Genomic DNA, 27,664 nt, shown 5'->3' with positions numbered 1-27,664 from the left:
TGATCACATAACTAATGAGGAGGTATTGAATAGAATTGGGCAGAAGAGGAGTTTGTGGCACAACTTGAGTAGAAGAAGGGATTGGTTGGTAGGACATGTTCTGAGGCATCAAGGGATCACCAATTTAGTATTGGAGAGCAGCGTGGAGGGTAAAAATAGTAGAGGGAGAGATGAATACACTAAGCAGATTCAGAAGGATGTAGGCTGCGGTTACGTACTGGGAGATGAGGAAGCTTGCAGAGGATAGAGTAGCATGGAGAGCTGCATCAAACCAGTCTCAGGACTGAAGACCACAACAACAACAATGTGCACCTAGTTAGTGATAACACTGAACAAAGTTGAGCTGTAGGTATATTGACATAAGAGGGATTTTCTGCAGCATTTACCATCTGTAAGTAAAAAGTGTTGCCCATTTATATCATGTACTTCCAAGTGTGAGAAAGAAACTACGAAACTCTCTTGCAGTAAAACGTGTTACCAGTGTGAGCAAAGTGGTTTTGCTTCACGTAATGAACCTTGTTTCAAGATCTACCACACAAAGAAACAGTAAGATTCTGTATGAAAACTGTAATTTAAGACACTATGTGTATGTAGAAAAACATACTTCTGTTTAAAAAAATTCTTAACAGAGGTTTTTTTTCCAGTATACAGCTCTTTCAAATTTCCAAAAACTACTATGAATTATGTGCTTATCTTGAAACCCTGTTGACTGAAATACAGTTATTTCAGCAGAATGTAAAAGTTGAAGAAAGTGGTGCAAAAAATGTTGCCTCATTTGTCAAAATGTGTTGACAACTGACAGAATAGCATTAATTTGAACATTGCTAAATTTCATCAGTTTCTGCAGCCATGTATGTAGGATAGACTTGCTACTGGGAGTGTCAGACAGACAACAGAGTTTGTAGAAGACAGACAGTATTTTTATCTCATCCCCTGAAAAGCACATTGTGCTCAAAACCAACCAAAAACTTTAAAGATTATTGTAAAGGCTTAGTATTAACTTCAAAATAGCTCCTGGACACACCAACTTGCCTCCTGATGGAGTTGTTCATCAGTGCTCTCTTGCATAAAAATTACAGCTCACATAAACAGAACAAAAACAGAACAACAAATAGTGATGGAAACTAACAATATCACAGTCTACATAACCAGGGAAGAACTTGAAAAATGTCATTAATAACTCATACGTGATAAAACTGTGTTTATAGATTATGTGAAAGGGTAAAGTGTTACAAGGGGCCACACTCGCTCCAACCTTTAAGGATGTGGTTGGTAATGCATGTCACGAATGGTTGTGGGAAGTTGTGGTGATCAAACAGCTGATTTCTATAGCCAATAAAGTAATGATGTTTAGTTTCAATTGCAGGAGAAATGTTACGTATTTAATGCAACAATCAGCTTTGTATGCTTAGTGCTTGATTGATATTAAATTGAACTTTTGGCAAATAAAACCTCATAAGCAGAGTTAATACACACAATCATGCAATAGGTAATTCAACGCTGAATTTTCATTTTCTGCTTTTGCTGCATCTTGAATTATCTCCTATTGAACAGGGTGTTACAGAATGACGTTCTAAAAATTTGTGAGTTGCAGATGATGACATTTGAAATATTTTTACAGTAAGAAACTTATCACCAGAAATGTGAAATAAAGTTTCTGCAGCACTGTACATTTTATGCAGTTAGTAGGGTAAATGAAATCCCAGAATACTGTGGTTCGGAAAACTTTTATTTACAAAACAGTACAATTGAATACTGTAAACAGAATCTGTGGCTTCGCTACTTTAGAGTAAATGTTAACTGTGATGACCACTAATGGGAACTTGTTACATAATGTGCAGTACCAAATCGTGTTTTGTCTGATTCTCTTCTAAAATTCCACACACTCATCTGATTTTGGTATCAAATGTTGTGTAGACATGCTCGTAAGCTGGGTACTGCTCCTACTGGTACTAGTACACAAAGAGACTTCACATAACACCGGAGAAAAAAATCAAGAGCAGTGAGTTCCGAGAATCATGCAGGCCTAGGTACTAGGCAGTCCCATCCAATTACTCTCTGCCTGAAGTTGTTTGTGAGATATGCTACGGCCAGAGAATCAAAGTGCGCTGGACCATCGTCATACTGAAACCACAAACTAGCACGCAGTTGGAGGGGAATGTCTTTCAGAAGTTCAGACAAGGTATTCTCTGAAAGTTCAAATACCATGTACCATTGAAACAATCTGGTAAGATGTGTTGTCCAATATGATTATCTCCAAAGAGTTCCAGCCAAAATGTTGACCGAGAGTCTCACCTAGTAACTTAGTAACTTCTCATTTGCTTAGTGCGTGAATATTCAACAGCACATTGGCTGTTGTGAAAGTTAAAATTAACCTTCCTTGTGAAAGTTGACTCATAAGTAAACAGCATGAGGTCTGGAAAACTGGGGACACCAACACATTTTAAGAAGAACCACTGTGAGAATTATTGTTGTAGTTTAAAATCAGTCTGTCTCATAGTCTGAACTGGTTGGTCGTGGAATGGGAATAGGTAGGTGCACACTGTACAGAACCCGTCAGCCACTTGTGATCTGTATGAATTGCACAGACAATTGCATGTGTGCATGTTCATGGATTGGCAATTACAAGTTCGATAACATCTTCTTCATAGTCAGGGATTCATGTCATCGTCCTTGCACCTGCCTGATGTGTATCAGCTGACAAGATTTCCCCCTATCCCTCAGTCAATGATCAACATAGCTGAATAATAGCACTCCATCTTCAGGCCACAAGTGGCCCATCGGGACCATCCGACCGCCGTATCATCCTCAGCTGAGAATGTGGAAAGGAGGGGTGTGTAGTCAGCACACTGCTCTCCCGGTCGTTACGATGGTTTTCTTTGACCAGAGCCGCTACTATTCGGTCGAGTAGCTCCTCAATTGGCATCACGAGGCTGAGTGCACCCCGAAAAATGGCAACAGCGCATGGCGGCTGGATGGTCACCCATCCAAGTGCCTGCCACGCCCAACAGCGCTTAACTTCGGTGATCTCACGGGAACCGGTGTATCCACTGTGGCAAGGCCGTTGCCCAGCTGAATAATAGGACACTATGAAATTGTCTGTTTGGGTACCTTCCTGTGTAGAAACAAGTAGCAGCAGTGGCATTTCAGAAAGCTTCATCATAACACAAATGTGAATCAGCAAGTTCTCCAAAGATGCAATGTCCCTCCACGAAGTCATAACCTACCAGTATGAAAAGAACAGTAAACAGGCAACTGTACATTGACTAATGTTGATAACTGTCTGTTTACAGTACTTTGTCAGTGTTGGAAATGGTGAACTGAAGAATGATAAGCACAAAATAAACTTCCTGTACGTAGGCTCCGGTCGACTAATGTAACTGACTATTGACTCGGGGACAACCGGGAAAAACCTGGGAATTTTTAAGAATTCTGGGAATTTTTCATTGTTTTAGTTTTCAGTTAAATTTTTGTAGTTTTGACAGTAAGAACTGGTACTCTAACAAAGAATTTTACTTTAGCCCGTTACTGCAAATAATACTGCAGCAATAAAACAAACGAGGAAACAAATAAGTAAAACTTAAATTGCAAAGGAAATGCGCCATTTGCAGCAACAAAACACAGCACACACACAAGCGCCTGCCAATAGCAAACTGTGTCGAATGCTTTAGGATGAAGACTATGCAGTAATTCATAACAAACTGTTTCCGATGGGCATGATATCACAACGGTTAACGTTAGGTTGGTGTGAGAAGTTGCCAGTGGGCTTATACGCATGTGCAGTTGAGTTGTGTATGAGCAGTACCTTCTCATGCTTCTGGCTACTTGAAGTGTGGCTGTTAGCTGTATCCTAGGTAACTAGACACGAGCTGTATCAGAAGTAGCAACAAGCAGCCAGGTGCTACCCGGAAACGTTTTTCTGACGCACCCAAGTTGACAGATACGTGCGCACGCAGAGCAATCTGAGTTGTAGTGGGATGAGCGGTAATCTCCATTTGAATCGTGTTTATGTGTAGTGATTTTGCTGTTTTCTCTTGGTTTACAGCTCTCCCAAAAACGAAACAGATTTCCGTGGCCGGGAACTATAAAGTGAATTATAATATTAACTTAATTACAAAAAATCTTATTAGTCTCAGTTTTCTTCCTTTATTTTGTTTCCAGGTTTTTGACTGTCAGATATTAATTGCCCTGCGAAACAATGAAGTTATTTGTATGAGTTTGCTAAAAAAAATGTGATTAATTAATATTTTCTGCTGAGGCTGTCAATTTATTTGAAACAATATTGGCTAGTGTCAAGTGCACATTGTTATCTTTTGCGACATATGGCATTATGCCATAGAACTAATCATGAGATAATACAGTACTGGTACTTCAAGAAAATTTGCATTCCGAAAACCACACTGAAATGTTTAATATCACCTTGTGGCCTACTTCTTTGTGAATCTGGATTTTAGTATGGTTTACAAAATTCTGATGCTCTTGGAGGATCCTCTGATGCCCAGTTTCGTTTATGACGTAGTGTAAGATCTTTTAATGCCTTATACGTACGAACATATGGGCTACCTACGTCATTGTGACTTTGCAGGCACAGTAACGCCGTTTTCTGGCACTCTCTGACATCTGCTGAAACGAATTGTAACAGGTCACGGGAAAATATTGCAATTGGTCATTTGAAAAGTGTTACTTTCAGAGTACATTTAACTTTACACAATATGAGCTATGTTATGTGTGCAAATGTGCCGTTGAATTTCTTAAATCACAGAGCGTTTGATTTTCATTTGAAGTTTATCACTTTGAGGACCAGCCACGTAGAAGAATTTCAAACCCAGAAGATTAGGCATTTACGTCATTACTTAAAATTTTACTAGCCCATTTGTGTGATATATCAATGTGTAACACATGCATAAAAGACAAATACTGTATGTGAAATTTAGCTTTTCTTTTAGCTACACTATGTACATTAAATTAAAACATTAACTTTTCCTATTTGTGTGTTCACACTACTTAACAGGTATGTTGCTATAGACTGACTACATCACTTGTCCTATGCTCTGAATCACTACTTTTACATGCGACACATCTCCCAGAAGGTGAAAACCAAATTTCGGAAACCGTTTTTCGCTGTCGTGTTCCCGTGTTAAGGTCTGAAGTGGATTTGCAAGCCCAGTTAACTACAGAACCTGGGAACAGCAAATGTAGTTTATGATTTAGTCAGTGTGCTGATGCTGTTTCTATTCAATTAGACGAGGTGTAAACAGCTTCAGTCTAATATTTCTACTTGTTTTTCATTGTACAAAAAGCCACTCTGTCAATATTAGCCGAAATGTTTAAAAACAAGACAAAACCTGACAGCCGAAGCATGTTTCAATACCGGCTGCGTTGACATGGCAGTGAAAATTGGTTGCGGAATTGGAAAACTGGCAACCAGAAGCGGATTTCCAGAATAGATTTTGAAGTGTTACGTGACCACCCAGGAGCAGTATTGGGAGATCGATTTACGAAATCAGGTTTTGGGAGCCCCATGTAAATGCGATGAATGTCTGTTATCATCAGCTGGCGAGATCACGTGACAAGAACTATGATTGGCTTACAAAAACACATGGCGATTTCGATTTCAATGCTTCGGAAACTAACGTTCTGCATTTGGTGGAAATCGACTATATACATTCATAATACGAAAATATGCAGCACTGATATTGCTGCAAATCAAAGATCTCTCCAAAATGCATTTTTTCTGGGGTTTGTTTTCTAAAGTGGCGCCGGGGTTCAACGCTGGTGTATAAAACCTTAACCGTTCAAAGGATTGATAAGTTTTATGATCCCAAGGGAAAGTATACTGCCACTCAACATGGAAAAAGCATATTTTCACCCGGGAGAAAGTGTATTTTTTAATCGGGAAATCAGGTAAAAACCTGGGAATTTTTTTTCTTTGTCCGCGTATACACCCTGTTACAGTTTTCCATCTGCAGCAATAACATAATGCCAATGGCTGGAAGGGCAATAGAAGTTCAAACCCCAACTGCTGCAGGAACTGCGGCTCACATTTCGAGGTATAGGTTTCTTATTGCAAATTTCATCCTCTACAAGCTCCCAAATTTTTAAAACGTCATACATTGCGGCAGTTTGAATGCAAACAAACAGAAAATAATGGCAACTGAAAGTATCTCCTTCCATGTTAACATAAACATCTGACTGTACTATAGATGAGTATCTCACCACAAAGGAGATCTTTCATTCACATTAATTGCGCAAATTGGTCACTTCCTAACCTAACATAGACTTCAGGCTGTGCTACATATCAGTCTGTCCCCAAAAAATAGTTTCCACCTTTGAGAAAAAATCATTAATTATATTTCACCACAAATAGTTCAGAAGTGCTGCATACACAATAAAAGAAATGTCTGCAAGCTGCAAATGCAGAAGGTAAAATAGGGCTACCCACACAATGCAAGTAATTTGTACGTAGGTTGGAACTTCAGTAGTGGCAACATTGCTGTGGAGACACTATGCAATGCAATCTGCTATTGTTGCTGATAGCACATGTTGTTGATGTACCTGTCTTACCTCTGAGCAAATGAACTCACCTGTCCCACGTCACTGGCATGCGCAGAATCATGGGAAACACAGTCACTTGTGAGCGAGTGGTCTAACGTAATGTAAGGAAAGGCTTTCTTAACCCGTATCATAACACTGGATGAGACATGGGCCACATCGTATGAGCCAAAACTGAAATGCCAATCCAATGAATGGTGTCATTATGGGTCGCTGCGAAAGTTGAAAGTGCATCAGAGCCCCAGTATGGTGAAAGTTATGGTGATTCTCATGTTCGACTGCTATGGTGTTATCCTAACGCATTATGTTCCTCCACTGCAGACCATCAATGCACAGTATTACTGTTCGTTTTTGGAGCGTCACCCACGACCACCTTTGCGAAAGAAGCGGTGACACTTTCTGCGCAATCCACCCATCATTTTGCACGACAGTGCATGGGCGCGAACAGCGCAAGCTATGGCTGCTCTGTTAGGTCGATGGGACTGGAAGTACTGTACCATCCACCATACTCCTCGGACTTAAGTCCTTGTGACTTTGATTTGATTCCGAAGATGAAGGAGCCACTTTGTGGCATTCGCTTCAGATCTGCTCCAGAGATTCGACAGGCAGTAGAGTGCTCCATTCACACCATCAACTAATGGCATACTATGCCTTCCACATCGCTGGCAACAGGTTCTACACAATGCTGGTGACTACTTTGAAGGACAGTAACAGGTGCAAGCATGTAACTCTTTAGTATCAGTTGTGAATAAATAGTTGCCACTATTTAAATTCCAACCCTCATATATTTTATCACCACTACCTTGATGTGTATTTCGCATGAAATCAAATAACTCCCCTGCCCGTTTGCTGTGCCTTTAGACTGTCTTGTGCAAAATGCTACCTGAGTTATCTCTGTTTTCTTTTACCTATAGTGTTACAACTACTGCCACACCCTTTTACAAACTCTTTTGACTTGCTTACATAGTTGGAGCAGCATACTCCCCACTTTTTTAAAACGTGTTTCTCTCATGAAATGGAGGGACTGGTGGCCCAGTAGTTTAGTCCCTTTAAACGCATAATCATCATCAATCATTTATAACATTCCAACTTAAAAGGAGCACATGTGCTGTGTGTGTGTGTGTGTGTGTGTGTGTGTGTGGGTGGGTGCGCGGGTGTGCACGCGGGTGTGCGCGCGTGCGCGTGCATGTGCATGCACGCATGTGTGGGTTGGAGATGGGTGGGGTGGGGGTGGGGGTGGGTTGGGTGTACATGTGAAACTTCAGTATATGAACAAAAGCAGAATGTGAAGGAAACATATAAGGGGTCATTCCATAAGTCATGGCAACTATGGTATATCTTGAAAGAATGCGACGACATGAGAATTCCATGATGTACGTTAAAGTGGTATGACTGTGTGTATTGGAATGCCAACATAAAATAGGGTTCCAGTACATTAGGTTCCACTGAAGGTTGAAATGAAACAAATACATTGGAACTATGTGTAAATTTATTGTTCACAAGGACAAATGTGTGTGAATTTATTGTGCACAAGGACAAATGGAACAAAAATCAGTCACTGTGCTTCAAAATAGATCCCCAGTGCATACTAAAAAGAGTTGACAATGATGCGGAAGGCTTTGAGTGCCATTCACATTGCCATTGCCATCAACGTGTGCCACATGTTGTTGAAATGCTATGAGGCCATTTACCATGTTTGCAAAGCGTCTCCCACGGAGTGGTTTCCTCAGTTGTGGAATGAAGTCTAATTTTCATGGACTGAGGTCTGATGAGTAAGGTGTTTGGGGGAGGAATCATGTTGTAGCATGGCAAACTTAGTTTAAATGGTTCAGGCACTTGTATGGAGCCATACTTGCATGCAGCTGCAGCGTGTCTGTTGGTTTCAGTAATGTTTGCCGCAGATTTTTGAATGTATTTACTATGATTGCAGTGATCCCACATGTATGGAATGATCCTCATTTAGTGACATAAAAGCATATATGGTTAACAGCTGTTCTTTGGCTATCACATACTATAATCATGTTGGCTGCCTCAAACTTTATATGCAGAAGCAATTCCAAGATCTGCATTACATGAACAACCACAGCACGAGGACAGGACTTCTTTCGTTATAGCCTATGGAAATGGAACAGATTAACCTTTCACCACCAAAGCAAGTTGACTGCATATGCAATTAATTGATTTATCCCTATATAACACAAATCTGTGTCACTGATGATTCCTTGGAATCACCCCCACCCCCCTCTCCCCACCTTGCTTTGGTGAAGTTGAAATGTCTGTTCTCATTTTATAGACCTAGGCCATATGCCGAAGTTCTGCTATTGGTGTCGATACAGTTGTGTGTTTAGTGTGTGGCCGCATTGTGTGATGGAATTATGCATACGTTGGGGGAAGTAACATTTATCAGCAGAGCTGGATCAGTCCCAAGACTTCAGTATTAACAAAACATTCCAGATAGGAATCACGGCCTTGTCTTGAATGTGGGATGAGGATAAAAGAGTCACCACATTTGTATTGCTTCAGCTCTATAACTGTCAATTGCATTCACATAAATTCCATAACTTGAGACAGAAAAGCTGGTGAATACTTACCTTCAGGACATGTATATGAAGAAACGCAGATAGACACATATAAAAGTAAAAATAATACACTTTCAACCTTTCAGAACTATTAATTCCTTCTTCTGTGGCTACCAGCATCCTCACTATAGGGGGGTCCCTGTCATCCTGGGGTCTGAATGACCTATATTTCTCCCCAACTCCTCCTTTGCTCCCCAACTCCCTCCTTCTCTCACCAGCTCCTGCCTGCCTCCTCTCCCACCTCCACTACTCAGCCCACACCTCCTCTCCCACCCCCACTCCCCCTCCCCCTCCAACCACCCTCACCTCCCTCCTCCTCTTCCGCCTCCACTCCCAGCTTCCATCTCCTCTCCCGCCTCCACTCTCAGCTCCTGCAGCTACTCTCAGCTCCCGCCCCTACACTCAGCTCCAACCTCTACTCTCAGCTCTCAACTCCAGTCTCAGCTCCTGCCTCCACTCCCGTCTCTAACCTCCTCACCCTGGCTCCCCCCTTCTCCCCCCAGCTTCCCCCTCCTCTCCCAAGCCCCTCTTCCTCTGCCCTGCTCCCTTTCCTCTCCCCAGCTCACCCCAGATCAAACTTGCCTTTCTCTTTTCAGTAAATCCATTGTGGATGATGAACTGTGATTGTGATGTAAATTGGTGATTTCTCTGGTAATAAATATGCAACCAGTCTCTCTTTTAATTCGATTTATTCAAGCATGGACATGTTTTCGAGCCACTGCAGACTCATCATCAGACGGAAGTGTTACAAGAACATTATGTTGAGGACCAAGTGTAGCTAGATGCAGTGCTGCCTTGTGGTATCCATATCAGATCTTTTCCTATAATGTACATTATTAATCTGTGTACACAAATACGCAGAGTATTTAGCTGCACTTGGTTGTACATGGATTCACAGAAAGTCTGAAAATACCCCCCCCCCCCCCCAGTCCTACGACCACTCTCTGCGCCCATCCCCCCATCGCTAACCCCCCCCCCCAGTCTCCCAACCCCTCACCAGCAACCCCCCCCCCCCCCCCCCCGCCATTGCCACCGCCACTCTCAATTGGTGCTTACACTCAACTACTGCCCCAACCTCTCAATACCAGGGCCCTAGCTGAGAACACTTCACCACCACCACAATTGAAAGAATTATTAACTATTCCTGTATTGATCTTTCCAGGTTACAAGAAGAAGGCACTTTATCATTTGATACTAGCAATCGTGGTGTGTGTTGTTTCAAAATCAGGATTATCTAATTGCTTGTACAGTGTGTCAATTGAACAAAATAGGAAGGAAGTTTTCTGTCATCAAAAAGGATATGTTAAGCTTATTACATGGTGTGACACTTCCACTGTGATTTATTTGGGACAAAATTTAAGGAGTTAACGGATCACTGAGTGTGGAAATGATTATTGAGATTGAAGGACCCCTAGTGGCAGACATCAACACACGTTGATAACAAGTTGTCAGCTGGCTTTTTGGCGAAGCTGTCAAAAGAGTTCACACACTGATTGCCTGGAGTGCTGCAATTAAATTTCTCTTTGCTGCAGTTAACTGTTTCATTCCGACAAAAACTTCACTTAGTTATCGATGAAGCTTGGGTGAAGTACGATTGAACTTATCTTGTTTCATTATTTGTTTGGCTAGTTCTGCATGTTAAATGGTGACCTGGTTTATTCTAAATAAAATGTTTTATTAATGATAAACCATAATTAATATTTCATATCTGTACCAGGCTGAATTCGATTGCCTCATATTCAGTTCGGAAGGCTATCAACAAGTTTTGTGACAGTGGTGATTCTGCCATGATATTGCCAATAAGAATAAATGGTGATACAGTGGAATTATGACTAATTTTTTTAAGAGTCAATAATTTTTCGAATCAGGAGACGTACCCACTGCATCAAGACTCATAGTGTGGCTTACCCCTGTTTTGGCCACACAATACAGCATAATGGTTTGCTCATATCTAGGCAACTTTTCTCTGCAGCAGAGTAAAAGCAGACTTCAAAAAATGTGTGCTAATGGTCAGCTAATTAGACTATCAATAAGACACAGAAGTGCAATATATAATAACCATGTTTCCAGAGACAGTATTATATGACAGGCTCAAAACAGAGTTGACCTTCATAGTGTCATCTTTGGAGGAAGAGTGAATGAGGCAGTTACTTATCTCAAGAAGACATTGGGGACAGAAAGCCATCTCAGTACCTCTGACATCCACGCATCAAGATTGACACATGCATGGTATGAGATACACAGTTGTCCACACTTTGGAACAGTCGCCTGCCAGCTCAAGTAAAGATAACTATAGCATCCCAGCTGGAGATGTCACTAGACACCATAACGGACCTGGCAGGTAGAAGCCAGGATGCCGTCCTCATGCAGTTCAACAGCGGCGGCATGCAGCAGTGCACCAGTGGTGCTGCACAGATTATGACTGCCTCACAAACAAGGTTGAAGCATTAAGGAAGCGAGCTACTCTCCGACCGAAACACTAGAGGGTGCTTTTCTAGGAGGCCCAGAAGTTGTTGCTCTACAAACTCTCGAACAGCAGGCTGGACAACACTGCATGACATTTTTGGTGTCATTGAAAGTTCGGAGACCAGGTGCACAAATGTGCTTTATCGTGGACTTCTCCAAACAGCAGCAGCAGTCGGAAGTAGGTGCAACCGACTGTCATTTGCTATTGAGTAGAAGACAGGACAGAAGTTTCTAATGGATACGGGATCCAATTTATGTATTTTCCTGGGATCCTGTTGCATAAATACTGGCCACTGTTCCATCTGTCTACAGCCAGTAACTTGTCCACAGCAGCCTACGACATGCAACACACATAGGCCTAACTGAATTTGGAGTCACACCGTGCCATCACTTGGAACTTGATAGTACTGAATGTGACAGAACCCATAGTCAGAGCTGACTGTCTAGTACATTATCTTCTGCTGCCAGACATCGCCATTGCATGTTCAGTGACATCATCACCAGCCTGTCTGCTACCGGTTTTCGATGATACACTGCAGTGCATGACGCCACAGTTATCCAGTCAACAGGCAGCAGATACGCCGAGCTACTGGAGCAGTTCCCAGGTATCACTGGACCTCCAGGCACTCTGAAAAAAGTGTGTCACAGCACTGTGCACTACATTAACACCAATGTGGGATAACCAGTTTCATGTAGCCCAAGAGGCCTTGCTCCAGATTACTATCCTATTGCCAAAGCTGACCGTATTGCAGTGTTGAAGGAAGGTATCATATGCCTTTCCAGTAGTCCGCAGTTTTCGCCTCTACACTTGATGCCAAAAAAAAGTGAGATGCGGGGTGCCCATGCAAAGATTACTACACCCTTAATGCCAGATGGTGCCAGGTCATTATCCTGTACCCATATTAAGAAAGTACAATTATGCGTTATGTAGTGCAATGATATTTAGTGTGCTAGACAGTGCCAAAGCCTGCACACAAATTTCTGAGTCTGATGAGGACAAACCGAAGACAGATATTATTGCACCATTTCGCCTCTTCAAGAGTTGGTTCGCGATGCTCAGCTTACAAAATGCTGCACAGGCTTGGCAGAAGTTTATAGACTCGGGCTTCAAGGTTTGTCATATTGGCTCACATGCCTTGACAGCATCCCCATTTTTCAGCCATGGTAGAGGATACCAACAGGAATTAGTTGAAATCTTTACAAACCTGGACAAATACAGGATTGTATTAAACACTGTTAAGTGTGTTTTTGGGCAACGAGAGATCACTTTTTTGGTCTACTTGATTTCATAGCATCTACCTTTCCCAACGTCCTGTGAATTCCAAACCACCAACCTCCTTCCTTGTCGCCATGACCAACTATATTCTCACTCACAATTACTTCTCCTTTGAAGGCATTACCTACAAACAAATGCAGGGTATGGCTATGGGCACTTGCATGGCACTATCCTGTGCCAACCTATTGGTGGGCCAGAACCTTAAACACCTCACCTGGTTAAGATTCATTGATGACATCTTTGCTATCTGTATTGAATGTGAGGACACCATATCCACATTCCTCCTGAACATCAACAACTTCCCCATTTGCTTCACCTGGTCCTATTCAACCCAACAAGCCACCTTCCCAGATGTTGACCTCCACCTCAAAGATGGCTACATCAGTACCTCTGTCCATATCAAACCTACTAACCATCAGCAATACCTCCACTTTGACAGATGCTACACATTCCATACCAAGAAATCCGTTCCATACAGCCTAGCCACCGATGGTCATAGCATCTGCAATGATGAGTAGTCCGTCTCAGAATATACTGAGGGTCTCACTGAAGCCTTCACTGACTGCAATTATCCTCCCAACCTTGTACAAAGACTAATCTCCTGTGCCTTATCTTTCCAGTCTCCCACCAGCTCCCGAAGTCCCCCCATCCGCCCGCGAGGGGCATTCCCCTCGTAACTCAGTACCGCTCAGGACTGGAGCAACTGAATTACATTCTCCGCCAGGGTTTCGATTAACTCTCATCGTGCCCAGAAGTAAGAAATGTGCTGCCCACTATCCTTCCCAACCTTCACACGGTGGTGTTCCGCCGTCCATCGAACCTACACAATGTATTCGTCCATCCTTACACAACCCCTGCTCCCAGTCCCTTACCTCGTGGCTCATACCCCTGTAGTAGACCTAGATGCAAGACCTGTCCCATACATCCTTCCGCCATCACCTACTCCAGTCCAGTCTCTAATACCACCTATCCCATCAAAGGTCGGGCTACCTGTGAAACCAATCATGTGATTTACAAGCTAAGATGCAACCATTGTGCTGCATTCTATGAAGGCATGACAGCCAACAAACTGTCTGTCCACATGAATGGCGACCGACAGACTGTGGCCAAGAAACAAGTGGACCACCCTGTTGCTGAACACGCTGCCAAACATCATATCCTTCATTTCAATGACTGCTTCACAGCCTGTGCCATATGGATCCTTCCCACCAACACCAGCTTTTCTGAACTGCTCAGGTGAGAACTTTCCCTGCAATATATCCTGTGTTCCCATAACCCTGCTGGCCTCAACCTTCGTTAGTCACTGTCCTCACCCATCCAGCCCCCCCCCCCTCCCCCCTTGTTGCCATTCCAGCACTACAAAGCCATCATTCCACCATCACATCCAGTCTTTTTATTTCTCTCCTTTTCCGCTACTTCCCTCCCCCTTACCCCCTCTCCCCTGCCATCCACATAAACTGCAGCACTTCACTGTCCACCACCCTCACCATACTATCCCTTCCCCACCCCACCCCAGCCTCCTCCTTACCACCACCCAGTTGCCACTCCCATCATGCACTGGTGCTCCTGCTCGCATTACCGTTTCAGTTGCCTGAGACTGCAGTCGTGTGTGTGTGTGTGTGTGTGTGTGTGTGTGTGTGTGTGTGTGTGTGTTGTTGACGAAGGCCTTAATGCCTGAAAGCTATAATTGTGAGAGGATTTTTTTCATATCTACAACTCAGCGTCTCCTCTATATGGTGAGTAGCAACTTTTCTTCTCAAATGTTACTTTTGGATTAATGTATTTAAACATGGTTCATCAAGCACTGAAGAAGAAACACAATCCAGCCATCCAATTTAGGTCATGACAAAGGAAACCATTGACAAAATCCGTGATATGGTATCAAAAGACTGTTGAATAAAAATTTGTGATAGTGCTGAGACTGTAGGCATCTCAACTGAGCAAGTTCATAATGTCCTGCCCCGAAAATTGTCTGCGAAGAAGCTGTGTGCAAATGAGTACCATGATTGATCACTGTCCACAAAAAATGCGTCCAGCACAACGTATTTAATCACAATCCACAAGACTTTTTGCTCTGATTCATGACTGCTAGTGAAACCTGGATTCATCATTACACTCCAGAGTCATAATGACAGTCAAAGCAATGGACACAGGCTAGTGAAAGTGCACTGAAGATGGCAAAAACCATTTTGTGACCTGGTAAGGTGGTGGCCACAGCATTTTACTCAGAAAAAGGCAGAACCATAACTGGACTCTATTGTGCTTCATCATTGGATTTTTGAAATTTGCGTTGACTGAACAAAGACCCAGGTTGGCACACAAAAAGTGATCTTTTGTCAGGATACTGCACCATCCCACACATCAGCGGCGGCAGTGGTGAAAGTGCACAAATTATGCTTTGAATTGCATCCTCATCCACCCTGTTCACTAGACTTAGCCCCAAGTGACTTCTTCCTATTCCCGAACTTGAAACTTTTGCTTGCTATGAAGAAATTTTCATGACATGAGGAAGAGATAGTTGCAAGCTTTGACGGAACTTATTTTTCAAATGGAATGTAAAAGCTGGAGGATCACTGGGCCAAGTGTGTGTCCTTCAAGGAAGACTATGTTGAGAAATAACATGAGTTTAGAAACAAACATTTTTTACCTGAGTTACCAAACCACCCTGACAGTATATAAAAGTGTATTAAATGTGTAGGGACTGAAATATTTGTACAGTTTGGCCAGATGCCCGAATTAAGCACTTTTGCTTTGATCAGGTTTTACTGCTCTTCCTTTGCATCCTAACACATATGGAATCTCGCATATTGTTTGCGTGAGTGTGTCTGTTTTCTCTTTTTTCCTTTTATTGCTATCCCGGATGATACCATCATGTAATTGCTGATTAATAGATTCCTCCATTACCAGCTGTATCTTATGGGCACTCTGTATGGTTTATGATAACATGTGATTGATTCCAATTTGGAATCCTGTGTTGCGCCACCAGGGTTGCTACTGACAGTCGTAAGGTTTCAACAGTGGCTTCTCCATTGTTATTTGCTCTGCTCCTTCTAAATGCTCAGCTTCCACATGTAACACAGTACATAATACAGTTACGCTGGTGGATTTACTTATGACTGGGTTCTTAACTTTTCGTGTCTAGATCATCTTCATCCAGCAGTGCTGTCTGACCTGAGCAGCCAGATAGCAGTCGTGCATAAGGTGTGCCTGCTTGTATGAATGTTTCAGTATTTTCCTTTCATTTCTGAAGAAAGCTTTGCCCAAAAGCTGAGTGTGTAACAATATTTTCATTGTGCTGATCTGTAATTCAACCTGTCATCTTCACGGTGGTTAGCAGTCTGTCCTTTCCATAATTGTTCATCTTTCATCTAGTTCTTCTAAACTGACAATCACTAATATCTTAGATAAACTTGCATCTTCGCTCCCAAAGTTATCAAAACCAAATGGCATTACTCTGTTACTGTCTATTTTCCATATGCATACAAAACTCGTGTGTACAAATCACCATGCTTCCTCGTTTTCTTCCAGTAGTTACACAACACGTATTACATTAACAAATAGTTCTGTAGCCACATTCACTCAAAGTAATCTTCCTGCACCTTGCAATACTTTATCAAATGAATTGATCCTTAATGATCTTGCATGCAGTTTGATCAGTTATCTTTCATGAAATAAAAATCATATGACAGGATGTCACTGACAACAGTTTCCCATAGATGGAACAGTGTTCTCTCAAGTTCTGCCATGCATTGTCCTAGATCAGTATTAACATAGAACGTAGTGACTATGTCGTTATCCACCACTCCACAAGCTGAAGTTGAGAAACAGCATATTCCACGATAGATCGTAGTATCTCGGTGGTCACATTCAGAATACATTGCACAGTGCGTGACTTCAGTTTGGCTAAATTCATAATTTGAGTGCAGAACACATGATCTTTCAGATAACTCCACAGCCAGAAGTCACACCAATTAAGACAAAGCGATCAGGACAGCCTGGCTATAGTAAAATGACAGCTGATAATTCTAGCATTTCCAAACTGCCTCTGCCACTGGCTGTGCATTGTTTGGATGAGCGCTGTCTTGCATAAAAATGGTCTTACCCCCACTTCCGCACTGTTGAAGAGCTGGAATGACATTGGTGTGCAAAAGACTCTCATAACATTTACCACTGACGGTACACTTAATAGTTCCTGCAGGACTTGTAAAATACCGCCCTAAGATAAACAGAGCCTTCAACCCACACCACACAGTTACATTTGCAGAATTAAGTGGTGCCAATTGACGTGTGTGTGCATTTCCTGTTGCCCATATTCTCCAATTTTGTGTATTGACATGTCCTTGGAGATGGGAATGGGCTTCATCTATGTACAGAGTGTTCCATGGTCATTCATTGCCCACTTCTATGCAAGCAAGCAATTCCAGAGTGAACATTTGTCTTGCTGGCACTTAGCAGGAAGTAACTCCTGAGCATGGTTGATTTTTGTATGGACAGCTACGCAGGATGTTTCGTATGATGTTGTGCACCATGCTCATAGGCAGATCCAACGCTCGGGCAGTTCTTTGTGCACTGCATCTTTGCACACCACCACTCGACCCCTCCTGCAACACTGTGGCCGCATCTTTAACAGACATCAGATCAACTATTTCCTCCTTTTCCATGTAGCACTTCAAAAGAACCTGTAAACATTTTCTCCAAACACTTAGCAGACATTGGACCAATGTCTTTTTTCAAACCCTTGAGTGTCTGGAACTTCTGCAGGGCTACTGGCAGTACACAATCCTTTGTGGAGGTAGTGGTGTTGGGCATCCTGGGCACAAACTGAGGAACTGCCATGTCAGTGCATCTGTTGGTGTGCATGTTCTGATGCTTACAGTGCCATCTACACTCCTGGAAATGGAAAAAAGAACACATTGACACCGGTGTGTCAGACCCACCATACTTGCTCCGGACACTGCGAGAGGGCTGTACAAGCAATGATCACACGCACGGCACAGCGGACACACCAGGAACCGCGGTGTTGGCCGTCGAATGGCGCTAGCTGCGCAGCATTCGTGCACCGCCGCCGTCAGTGTCAGCCAGTTTGCCGTGGCATACGGAGCTCCATCGCAGTCTTTAACACTGGTAGCATGCCGCGACAGCGTGGACGTGAACCGTATGTGCAGTTGACGGACTTTGAGCGAGGGCGTATAGTGGGCATGCGGGAGGCCGGGTGGACGTACCGCCGAATTGCTCAACACGTGGGGCGTGAGGTCTCCACAGTACATCGATGTTGTCGCCAGTGGTCGGTGGAAGGTGCACGTGCCCGTCGACCTGGGACCGGACCGCAGCGACGCACGGATGCACGCCAAGACCGTAGGATCCTACGCAGTGCCGTAGGGGACCGCACCGCCACATCCCAGCAAATTAGGGACACTGTTGCTCCTGGGGTATCGGCGAGGACCATTCGCAACCGTCTCCATGAAGCTGGGCTACGGTCCCGCACACCGTTAGGCCGTCTTCCGCTCACGCCCCAACATCGTGCAGCCCGCCTCCAGTGGTGTCGCGACAGGCGTGAATGGAGGGACGAATGGAGACGTGTCGTCTTCAGCGATGAGAGTCGCTTCTGCCTTGGTGCCAATGATGGTCGTATGCATGTTTGGCGCCGTGCAGGTGAGCGCCACAATCAGGACTGCATACGACCGAGGCACACAGGGCCAACACCCGGCATCATGGTGTGGGGAGCGATCTCCTACACTGGCCGTACACCACTGGTGATCGTCGAGGGGACACTGAATAGTGCACGGTACATCCAAACCGTCATCGAACCCATCGTTCTACCATTCCTAGACCGGCAAGGGAACTTGCTGTTCCAACAGGACAATGCACGTCCGCATGTATCCCATGCCACCCAACGTGCTCTAGAAGGTGTAAGTCAACTACCCTGGCCAGCAAGACCTCCGGATCTGTCCCCCATTGAGCATGTTTGGGACTGGATGAAGCGTCGTATCACGCGGTCTGCACGTCCAGCACGAACGCTGGTCCAACTGAGGCGCCAGGTGGAAATGGCATGGCAAGCCGTTCCACAGGACTACATCCAGCATCTCTACGATCGTCTCCATGGGAGAATAGCAGCCTGCATTGCTGCGAAAGGTGGATATACACTGTACTAGTGCCGACATTGTGCATGCTCTGTTGCCTGTGTCTATGTGCCTGTGGTTCTGTCAGTGTGATCATGTGATGTATCTGACCCCAGGAATGTGTCAATAAAGTTTCACCTTCCTGGGACAATGAATTCACGGTGTTCTTATTTCAATTTCCAGGAGTGTATTTTCTTTTTTCCCCCAGTGATGTTTCCCCCTGCTTCAATAATATTCTGTTCAAATTTGATGTCATTCTGGTCAATGGTTCTTGTTCTATAGCATTTTGAAACTGCAGCTTTAATTACAGACACCGTGTAGATACCACTAGTAATGGCAGTTTAGTGTATAAAGTGTTTTGTCTTGTTTTGCTTATGGTCTTGTCTTATTATGGAGTAACTCAAAATATGCTCCTGTTGGTTAACACTTCTTCTGCTATACCCTTCACTTACTATACTAAAAAAATCAACTTGGTGATGGGGTTAGTCCACTTCGACATATCCATCTTCTAATGTAAGTGTAACACATTTGTCCCAACATTAGATGACTTGTTGGAGACTTTGATTGTAGAAGTCTGTATTTTGGCTCTTCAGGAAACATTCCACCATTTTATTTTGGATTTTCTTGTGTCAGGCCACAGTACTGTGGCACAGGGATTTCAATGTGTACCACGACTGCAAATATACACTTGAAAAGAAACAGAAAATTAATAATGATAATTAAATCTTTGTTCACACTTTGTAGTTTGGGACCTAACAGTAAATGCTTGAAAACATAGTAGCAGCTGTCTTTACTGCATGTAATTTCTAAATCATATTCATATCCTCCAACAGTTAATTGAAAAACTTTACTTTCACAGGTCTTTGTGGCCTTAGCCTTATGGATGAAGAGTTGCTATTACCTGTTGAGCCCAGACTTAATATCACGCAGCGGGCATTTGCTACACTTAAGAAGATTCATGAAGAGTGGTAGAATGAGCAGCACAAATTCTGCTTCATTATATGTGTATTAGCTGTGCTAGACACAAGGGTACCAAAGTCCAAGTGGTGTTCTTTTTGTATGATGATTGGCATACTGTAATTTTTTCATGAAAAGTGCTCGAATTTTGAATTCTATGGTAAGTACTTTTAGTTTGTGCTCATGGCTGATGCCTGTTTTAAATGAAGCAGTAGCATTTGCATCATATGTAAACACACAACTGCCTAATTATCCCTGAGATATTATATATACCAAATTTCATGAATTTATAGGCTATTGTGTCTCAGTTTATTAATGAAGTCACTTGGAACCCATTTGAACTGAGTCACATCAGTGACTTCTATAGCAAAAGACAAATTTCTTTGAGTCATTTTTGTACTGTGAAAAGAAAAACTGTGTTTACTTCTTTTCCAAGAGCTGCTTTTATGTTGTTCCTATGGTGCTATTTTCCCCCACAGAAAAAGTAAGCATTGGAGTGATCAACTGTGAGTTTCATTTTATGGTTGAATTACAATCTGTGATTCCTTTATAATCCTAACAGCCATGTTAGTTTGTATAATGAACGAAAAGATTTAGTAGGCATTTTACAAAAATCTCTGTATTCCATTTAATTGAACAAGGATTGTAATTGGTATTTAAGAGACACAAGAAATTTTGATTGGTTTTAAGCTATGCAGACTATTATCAGTACTTGTATAACATTAAGCTAACTATGATTTACATCAGAACACTGCATAGCTGTGTACATAGAGCTATTGCAGTCTCCCATTGTATTTTAGTAGATACTTATGTAGATGATGAAACTTGCTGATAAACAGGCATTTGATTATTCTGTGGTATGACTTTTACATGGGTAATTACTTAAGCAGCAATTTGATCACTGTTTGGTATTAGCATCTGATTAGTGTCCATTTGTGGGAATGAAATAATGTTTATAAGCTTTATGTATTTTTTTCCTTTTTCCTCGTTCTTTAAAGGAAGCTTTTTGTAAGCTATGAGGACAAGAAAACTAATTAGATTCTGTCTGCTTCAGTTAGTATGATTCTCATGAGGGTGATTCTCATGAGGGTGCTGAGGAACTGATATAAAAGATTTTCATTCATCAAATGACACACTGTGGACCATGAGAGCCCAAAGCACAGACACAAAGTTTTGAGAAAAGAGATGTTTGGAAAATCATATTTATAGACAAACCACCACTCCCTTAGGTCTGAACTGTTTTTTAACCAAGTCTCAACTTCTGTTATTACCTATGAAAAAACTAATGTGCCCATTTTATGGTATGAAATATTAATTAATATTTAGGATTATTTTTATTATTAATGTTAAAGCCCAAAATTTCCATGTGGAGGATAGTGACAATAGTGTTGTTTGACAATTGTAAAGTTTGTAATTAATGTGAAACTAGAATTAGAACATTTAGAACAGATAATGAATGCACCATATACATAATTATGACCTGTTCCAACACTTCATGTTCCTCAGTATCGTCATTGTCATTAAGCACATTCTGTAGTTTGACATTCAGTTAAAACTGCCACTGTTCCCCTGATTACGAAATGCTACTGCTATGTACATGATGTAGACACTAAATTATGTTGGAAATGCTAGATGACACTTGAGCACTGCAGCGTAACAAAATAATGCGTTGTGCTTTGGGCCTATATGCAGATGAATATCTGAGAAATGGGTGAGACATATTTTTATTAATCTTCATGTTCACAATGTGGGTCTACTGATAGAGATAAAGCTGATTCACCATAAGAGCAATAGATGGCAGGAACATGCCTACTTGCTATAATCTAAAAGTCAGTAACAGTGTGCTTTAGCCCCTTATGGTTCTCATTACTTCAGATGTAATGAGTTATTGTGATTATGTGCAACATTTGGTTTGGAAGTTTCATTAGTTACTATCCAGATGCTATTTCTTATGTACAGTGTGACAGTAGGTGTTTAAGTTTATGCATTCTCTTTACAATGTAGTTCTGAGAAGTTCTGTATACATTACATCTGGTCAAAGTTATCATTGTCCATAGCATTTTCAGAAATTATTATGCGACATTATTCAGTAAAGAATATTGTTCATTAATAACATTATTTTTGACATTTATAAGTGAATCTTTCAATCAAATTAAGTGTTTGATATGTTACCTTCTTTTGCAAGTTACTGAGAAAAAGTATTTACATGTGTCATTTCTGCTATGACTGCAGGGTTCCTATTTGTTAGTAATAGACTTGTCCTTTATGTATAGACCTATCTTTAAATCAAAACCTCACCTCTTTATTTAACAGGTGCTCGTTGTCATTTATTGCATGTTCCTCCTCATGAAATACAAAGCAGTGTATCCCATACAAATTCAGGAAGGAAAACGGGTAACTGAACGTTTTTTACACGTTGTATAAAGCATTGTTTTGCTACCTTTGTTGTGAGGAAGTTAACTGATAAACAAGTTTTAAAAGCTGCCTTGGTGATTATTTTGCTTGGTAGTGATATACTAAAATGGTAAAAAGTGATGAGTGAGTGGATAATTTACTGTGTATGTCAAGGGACAATAAGTAATTTACACATTGACTGGCTTCTGTTGAAGCATTTTTAGTACACGCACAATAACTTCATTTCTTCTGCTGCTTTAAGAGCATGTAACATTAGTGATTGATGCTAATACATCTATTCAAAAAGGAGGAAAGAAATTATTCCAGAACAGTATTATTTACATTTGTGTATAGCCTTTAAAGATTTTTGTCTTTCATAATCATTCTAAAATGTTTTTTTTTTAGTATTGTGTGTTTTATTGCTAAGGCTATATAAATAGCTTATATTTATTTGTGTACAATTGGAGTCTTACAAGTATACATATCTGATTTTACTTCATGTTTGCATCAACAGGAAAATTCAGTTGAGAAAACTGTAAAATTACGAAGTTAAATCAAGAAAACTTTTGAAATTATAAGGAGATAGAATAAATACCTGACCAGAGTTTACCTTCAGAAGGTGAAGTTCATGTACTCGCTGACAGGAATATATCTCCTTGTAATATTAGAGTTACTGTGTTTATGAATGAAACTATAGCACAAAGTGAAAGGTTCACATAAATATATTACTGTTATCAATAACATACTATTTTTAAAGTTTTTATTATAGGGACCTACAAAATTGCATTGGTCATTTGTATAAGAAGAAAAAAAGCAAGAAGAAAAAAGCATATTTTTGTCTATTTTATGATTTAAGAGTATTGTGTTGCATATGTAACATTTTCATGCGGGATAAACTATTACATAGTGCATATCTGTGGTGATACGTAAATACTAACCTTCCTTCCTTTTTTTCCCTTCACTAGGTTTGGCCTCATAACTTTAATAGCCCTTTTCTTGTTGTGTATTGGACCTGCACTTAGCTCACTTGAGTAGTGTGCAACAAGAAGTTACAGGACACTTATTTTTGGTGAGAGTTTGTTTTAAAGTGGTTTTTGTAAGCACCAGTGGGACAGAAACAAAAATTCAATGAATGAATGATGAGTATCAGTAAAAAATCTTATGGGTGATCTGAGATGTTACAACCATCAGTACATTAACTGTGCAAAATGTACAACAAATTTATAATCATTGAAATTAAACGTGCTTTATGCTAATATACACTTACGGACACTGTGCAATTTCACCAATATACACATTTTAAGTCATGCTAGTTTCTCTACCTCTATTAAAAATTTAACTTTGCCATTTACTCTCAGTTCTAAGGAAATTCGTTTGACCTCTCTATTGAGTAGTTGAACTGATAGGTCCGTGTAATGCCAAGATTTGGCACTGAAGAGTTTACTCTATATGTGTATGAAGCACCTACACCTTTTTGTGTAGATGATAGGGCATATTTTCATATTTGTTTCTGATATCGTACTTTGGACATGTCATACTGTTGGCAGCTGTGATAGTTCCCCTCAGTGAGTGTCTCACAGTGCAGAACAAATAATGATGACAGTCATAATTCTAAGTTTTCAAAAGATGGGCTTATGAAGAGGTTCAGATGCCATGTTGCGTATTGTTCACACACCCACATTTTATAATTGAAAACATTGACTGCAGCTATTTGGTAACACCATACCTATACAGTGATAATTTATCCATTTTGCTGTCTGCTGAGCTCTGTGCCAGTATGGAGTATGATATTTTATTATTTTAAGATAATAAGAATAGCTACACAATGATAGTTATCTTTATTCCTTTCATTATTTGTATTCCAAGACTCTCCAGCATCATATCTGTCTATTACTTATGTTATTTTGGTTTGTTTGTCGTCTCTTGTGGCAAACCAGCATTGTATAAAATTTGTAACTCATATGAGATTTAAAACCAACAGTGGACATACACAAATAGCTTACCATAAAAACTGAGCAATATAATTCTACCATGTTTGCACAGTTTCTCCTTTCTTCTGCTGAATTAAATATGCCGTAAAGTAGATGCAAAATGTTTCTATGATGTCACCCAATTTGACATATTATTGGCGACTGAAACTCAAATGCTGTGGTTATGTGAGTGAAGACTTTATCTTGTTATTTAGTGACAAATGTGGACCTTATATTATAGAACTAGAAGTTCTGTAATTTGGAAAAGTTTGGGGGAGTGAGGCTACTCAGAGAGTATGAAAAAGCACACACACACACAGCACACCTGCATTGGCAGTTTCTGGTTACAATTTCATAAGGGAGATTCCTTAGGAAGACTTCATCCGATACCTTTAATGAGATTAAAAAAAGTACACTTCCTTCCATATTTCAGTTTAGACACAACTTTCATCATCTGTAGTAACTGTAACATAGATTTCAGGTTTAAAAAGCATGCATATATAGTTTCATACTTACATATATGAAGTCCCTGAACATTTGTATATGACACCAGATGATAGCCTGCTTCTCAATGAACCCAAATTCTGGTACACACCTTTACTGCCATCACATTCTTTTCCTTTCCTCTGTTTTTTATAACTGCGTTGTTTACTGGTAACTAAATATGCATCATGCTTGTAATAGAACATTATAATATGTATGCGAAGAATTTTTCAGTAATTTCATTCAGATTGTCGAGAAAAGGAGCTGCTCTATTTATGAACGGTGTGCAAAAGTACTTAATGTCAGCATGTCATGGTATGTGGTATTCACATTACAGACAAAATAACTTTTTATTTGAAATTTAAAAAAGTGCCTTTTGTTCAACAAAATGCAGACTTTTTTTTCTGCCTTCAGTCATCTGCACACCAACATATATTATGTATTTTCTTCCAATCAGTCCAAAAGATGAACAAAGCTATTCATAATGGCAACAGTTTGTCTCCCATCCCTTACTGTAAATCAGAAACCTAAGTAAGATATGACTGCATGTGAAATTAAAACCGAAAATAAAATTAAATAACCGTTAAAAGTGAGTCGTGTTTGTGGGAGCTATTTCTTTCATTTTTATCTATTTTAAATTTACACTTTTGCAGTTAGAAAGATACTCTTAATCTGAAGATGTATTGCCATTAGTATCTTTCCATATGTACATATAAACAGTACTCAATTTTGTTAATTATTTTCAGTGCGTACACTATCTGGCTAATACCTTAGATTACAAAAACTGTTGTCAAACTATGGACTCAGGGCAACTACATCAAATTTTCAGTTTCCTAATAAAATTTCGCATGAATGTGAATTACTACTATTCATGCTGTTATCAATTAAAGAACTCTGTGTGCCCTCATTTGCTTTGGTTGGTTGGTACAACAGTTAAAAAGTGTGAGGTACTGATATATGTATAGAACACACATTCATTTATTTCACATGCGTGTTTGCCCTTCTTGTTTATTTGTGGTCCGTAATTTCTCTGGTGTTGAATTTTAATCTACATATGTGAAATGAAATGCCACATACAACCATCGTAAGTAGAATACCTATTTCTTTCAACATACTGTTTGTAACAGATACACATTCACAGTATGCTGCAATGCAGATGACATCCACAACAACCTGTCAATGTAATAGCAGGTGTGTGTCATGAAAATTTGTTTGTATTATTTCGTCTTGCTTTCCAATATGCTTGACCTATTTAATATTGAAATTGCCAGAACTTGTTTGTGTCCTGACTTCAGATATTCAGAAGAATAATGAAAGTGATATATCAGAAAGATTTTGCATAATAACTGACACTGCAAACCAATCACCACAGAAATGTTTCAAAGTATCCCTGTCCCAGCCTGTTGTAATTGTGGTGAACCTTTCAGTTACCATTCAGCTGATTAAGTTTTTGACTGATGGCAAATGAATGTGCAAACAAGTTAATAAAATTGAGAAGTATTGTATTTATGGGTTAAATGTTTAATTTAATAGTTCACTTTATCTGGTTGATGTACCAAATAATGTTATTTACTCTACCAGGATCCAAATACAGTTGGTTTCTTTGCCTTAATTTTTTCTATTTTAATTTCATTTCTTTCTTATTGTGTTGTGCTGTCATTAAATTCACTGTCACAGTTTGATGTGTGTCAAATCAAAATCACATTTTAGTTTGTCACTTCACAATAATTATTCTCTTATAAGATACAATATATTTACTGTTGAATCAACATTAAAAATGGTGTGTGTTACTGCCAAAAAAGGAAAAGGAGGAAGAAACGAAGATCAGGGAATATCTTAAATAGTTGAAGTTACACAATTTGTAGTTTTGTTTCTGAGAAGTAAACTGAGGATTCGTGTTTAAAAGGTTTTGTTCTCGTACCATTCAAAATCATGTGAGGTACGATGAAGTGCAAAATCATTTACATGAACTGTTTGTTACTGTACATTTGTTTTTTTTTTTTCAATTATTAGTGTCACCAAAATAGTATTTCAAATGATGCAAATAAGATTTGTTTAAGAAATTGTCTGTGGCCTCGAATCACAGAACACCAATATAGCCATAGTGATTATGATCTAGATATTTTGTCATTTACAGTAATACTGAGAAGAAAAATAAATTTTAATGTCAGCAAATGACTGACTGGGGGTGCCTATATAACATATGCCTGGAGCTTATAGTCAAAACACCAAAATGTGATGCTTCCATATAATACTTGTAATATGATTGTTAATATTGTTATCTGAAATCCATAAAATTTTACGATTTGCCTTATATAAGAGCAATTTTACACATGAATGAAACACCATCAGCTGTAAGTCTTACCTGTAGATCTTTTCTTCCTTTTGAAAGATTTTGTACCAGAGAATAAAATGTAATGTGTATTCAGTTACTAATTGGTTCTGTATTCAAGAATCTTACACCCATGTTAATGTTGCATTTTACAACATTGATCCTGTAATGTTAAGCACTTATGAATATATATGTATATAATCAGAATTTTGATTTCAGTGTCTCTGAAACTACCAGATAAGTCAAAAAGCTAGTTCCCTTCTTTTACATTCCTGACTCTGCCCAGGACACTTTTGCATTGTTTTTTGCTCTAATGGGAGCATTTTTCAGTCTAGTTCCCTACTGCTACCGTATCATAATGTTGACATAAGACTGCCATAGCTTGGCAATCAATGTAGATTTTTATTGACTCTGGTGACGACTGATACGGTGTAGGGTTTTTATTGTCTTTCGAACCGTGTTGCTTATATCATGGCAATGTATAGAGGTTTCACAAAACGACAGGATGACTATTAATTACATGTATTTGTCTACCT

General features: G+C 40.3%; 1 protein-coding gene and 1 pseudogene across 1 annotated transcript in view; one reads left to right on the top strand and one right to left on the bottom strand.

Moving 5' to 3' along the window:
• LOC124804845 (geranylgeranyl transferase type-1 subunit beta) overlaps positions 1-27,228 on the top strand; it is a 52,615-nt gene extending 25,387 nt beyond the window's left edge. The window contains exon 7 of the mRNA XM_047265195.1: positions 19,852-27,228. Within this exon, the coding sequence (XP_047121151.1) occupies positions 19,852-19,964 (113 nt within the window). The 3' untranslated portion in view covers positions 19,965-27,228. The remainder of the gene's footprint in view (positions 1-19,851) is intronic.
• LOC124709276 lies at positions 2,953-3,069 on the bottom strand (annotated as a pseudogene).
• Positions 27,229-27,664: the final 436 nt, after the last annotated feature.

Source organism: Schistocerca piceifrons, chromosome 7 (genome assembly GCF_021461385.2).
Source record: "Schistocerca piceifrons isolate TAMUIC-IGC-003096 chromosome 7, iqSchPice1.1, whole genome shotgun sequence".
NCBI classification, from domain to species: Eukaryota; Metazoa; Arthropoda; class Insecta; order Orthoptera; family Acrididae; genus Schistocerca; species Schistocerca piceifrons.
Note: the sequence above shows the minus strand (reverse complement) of the source record. Positions and strands in the feature narration are given on the sequence as shown.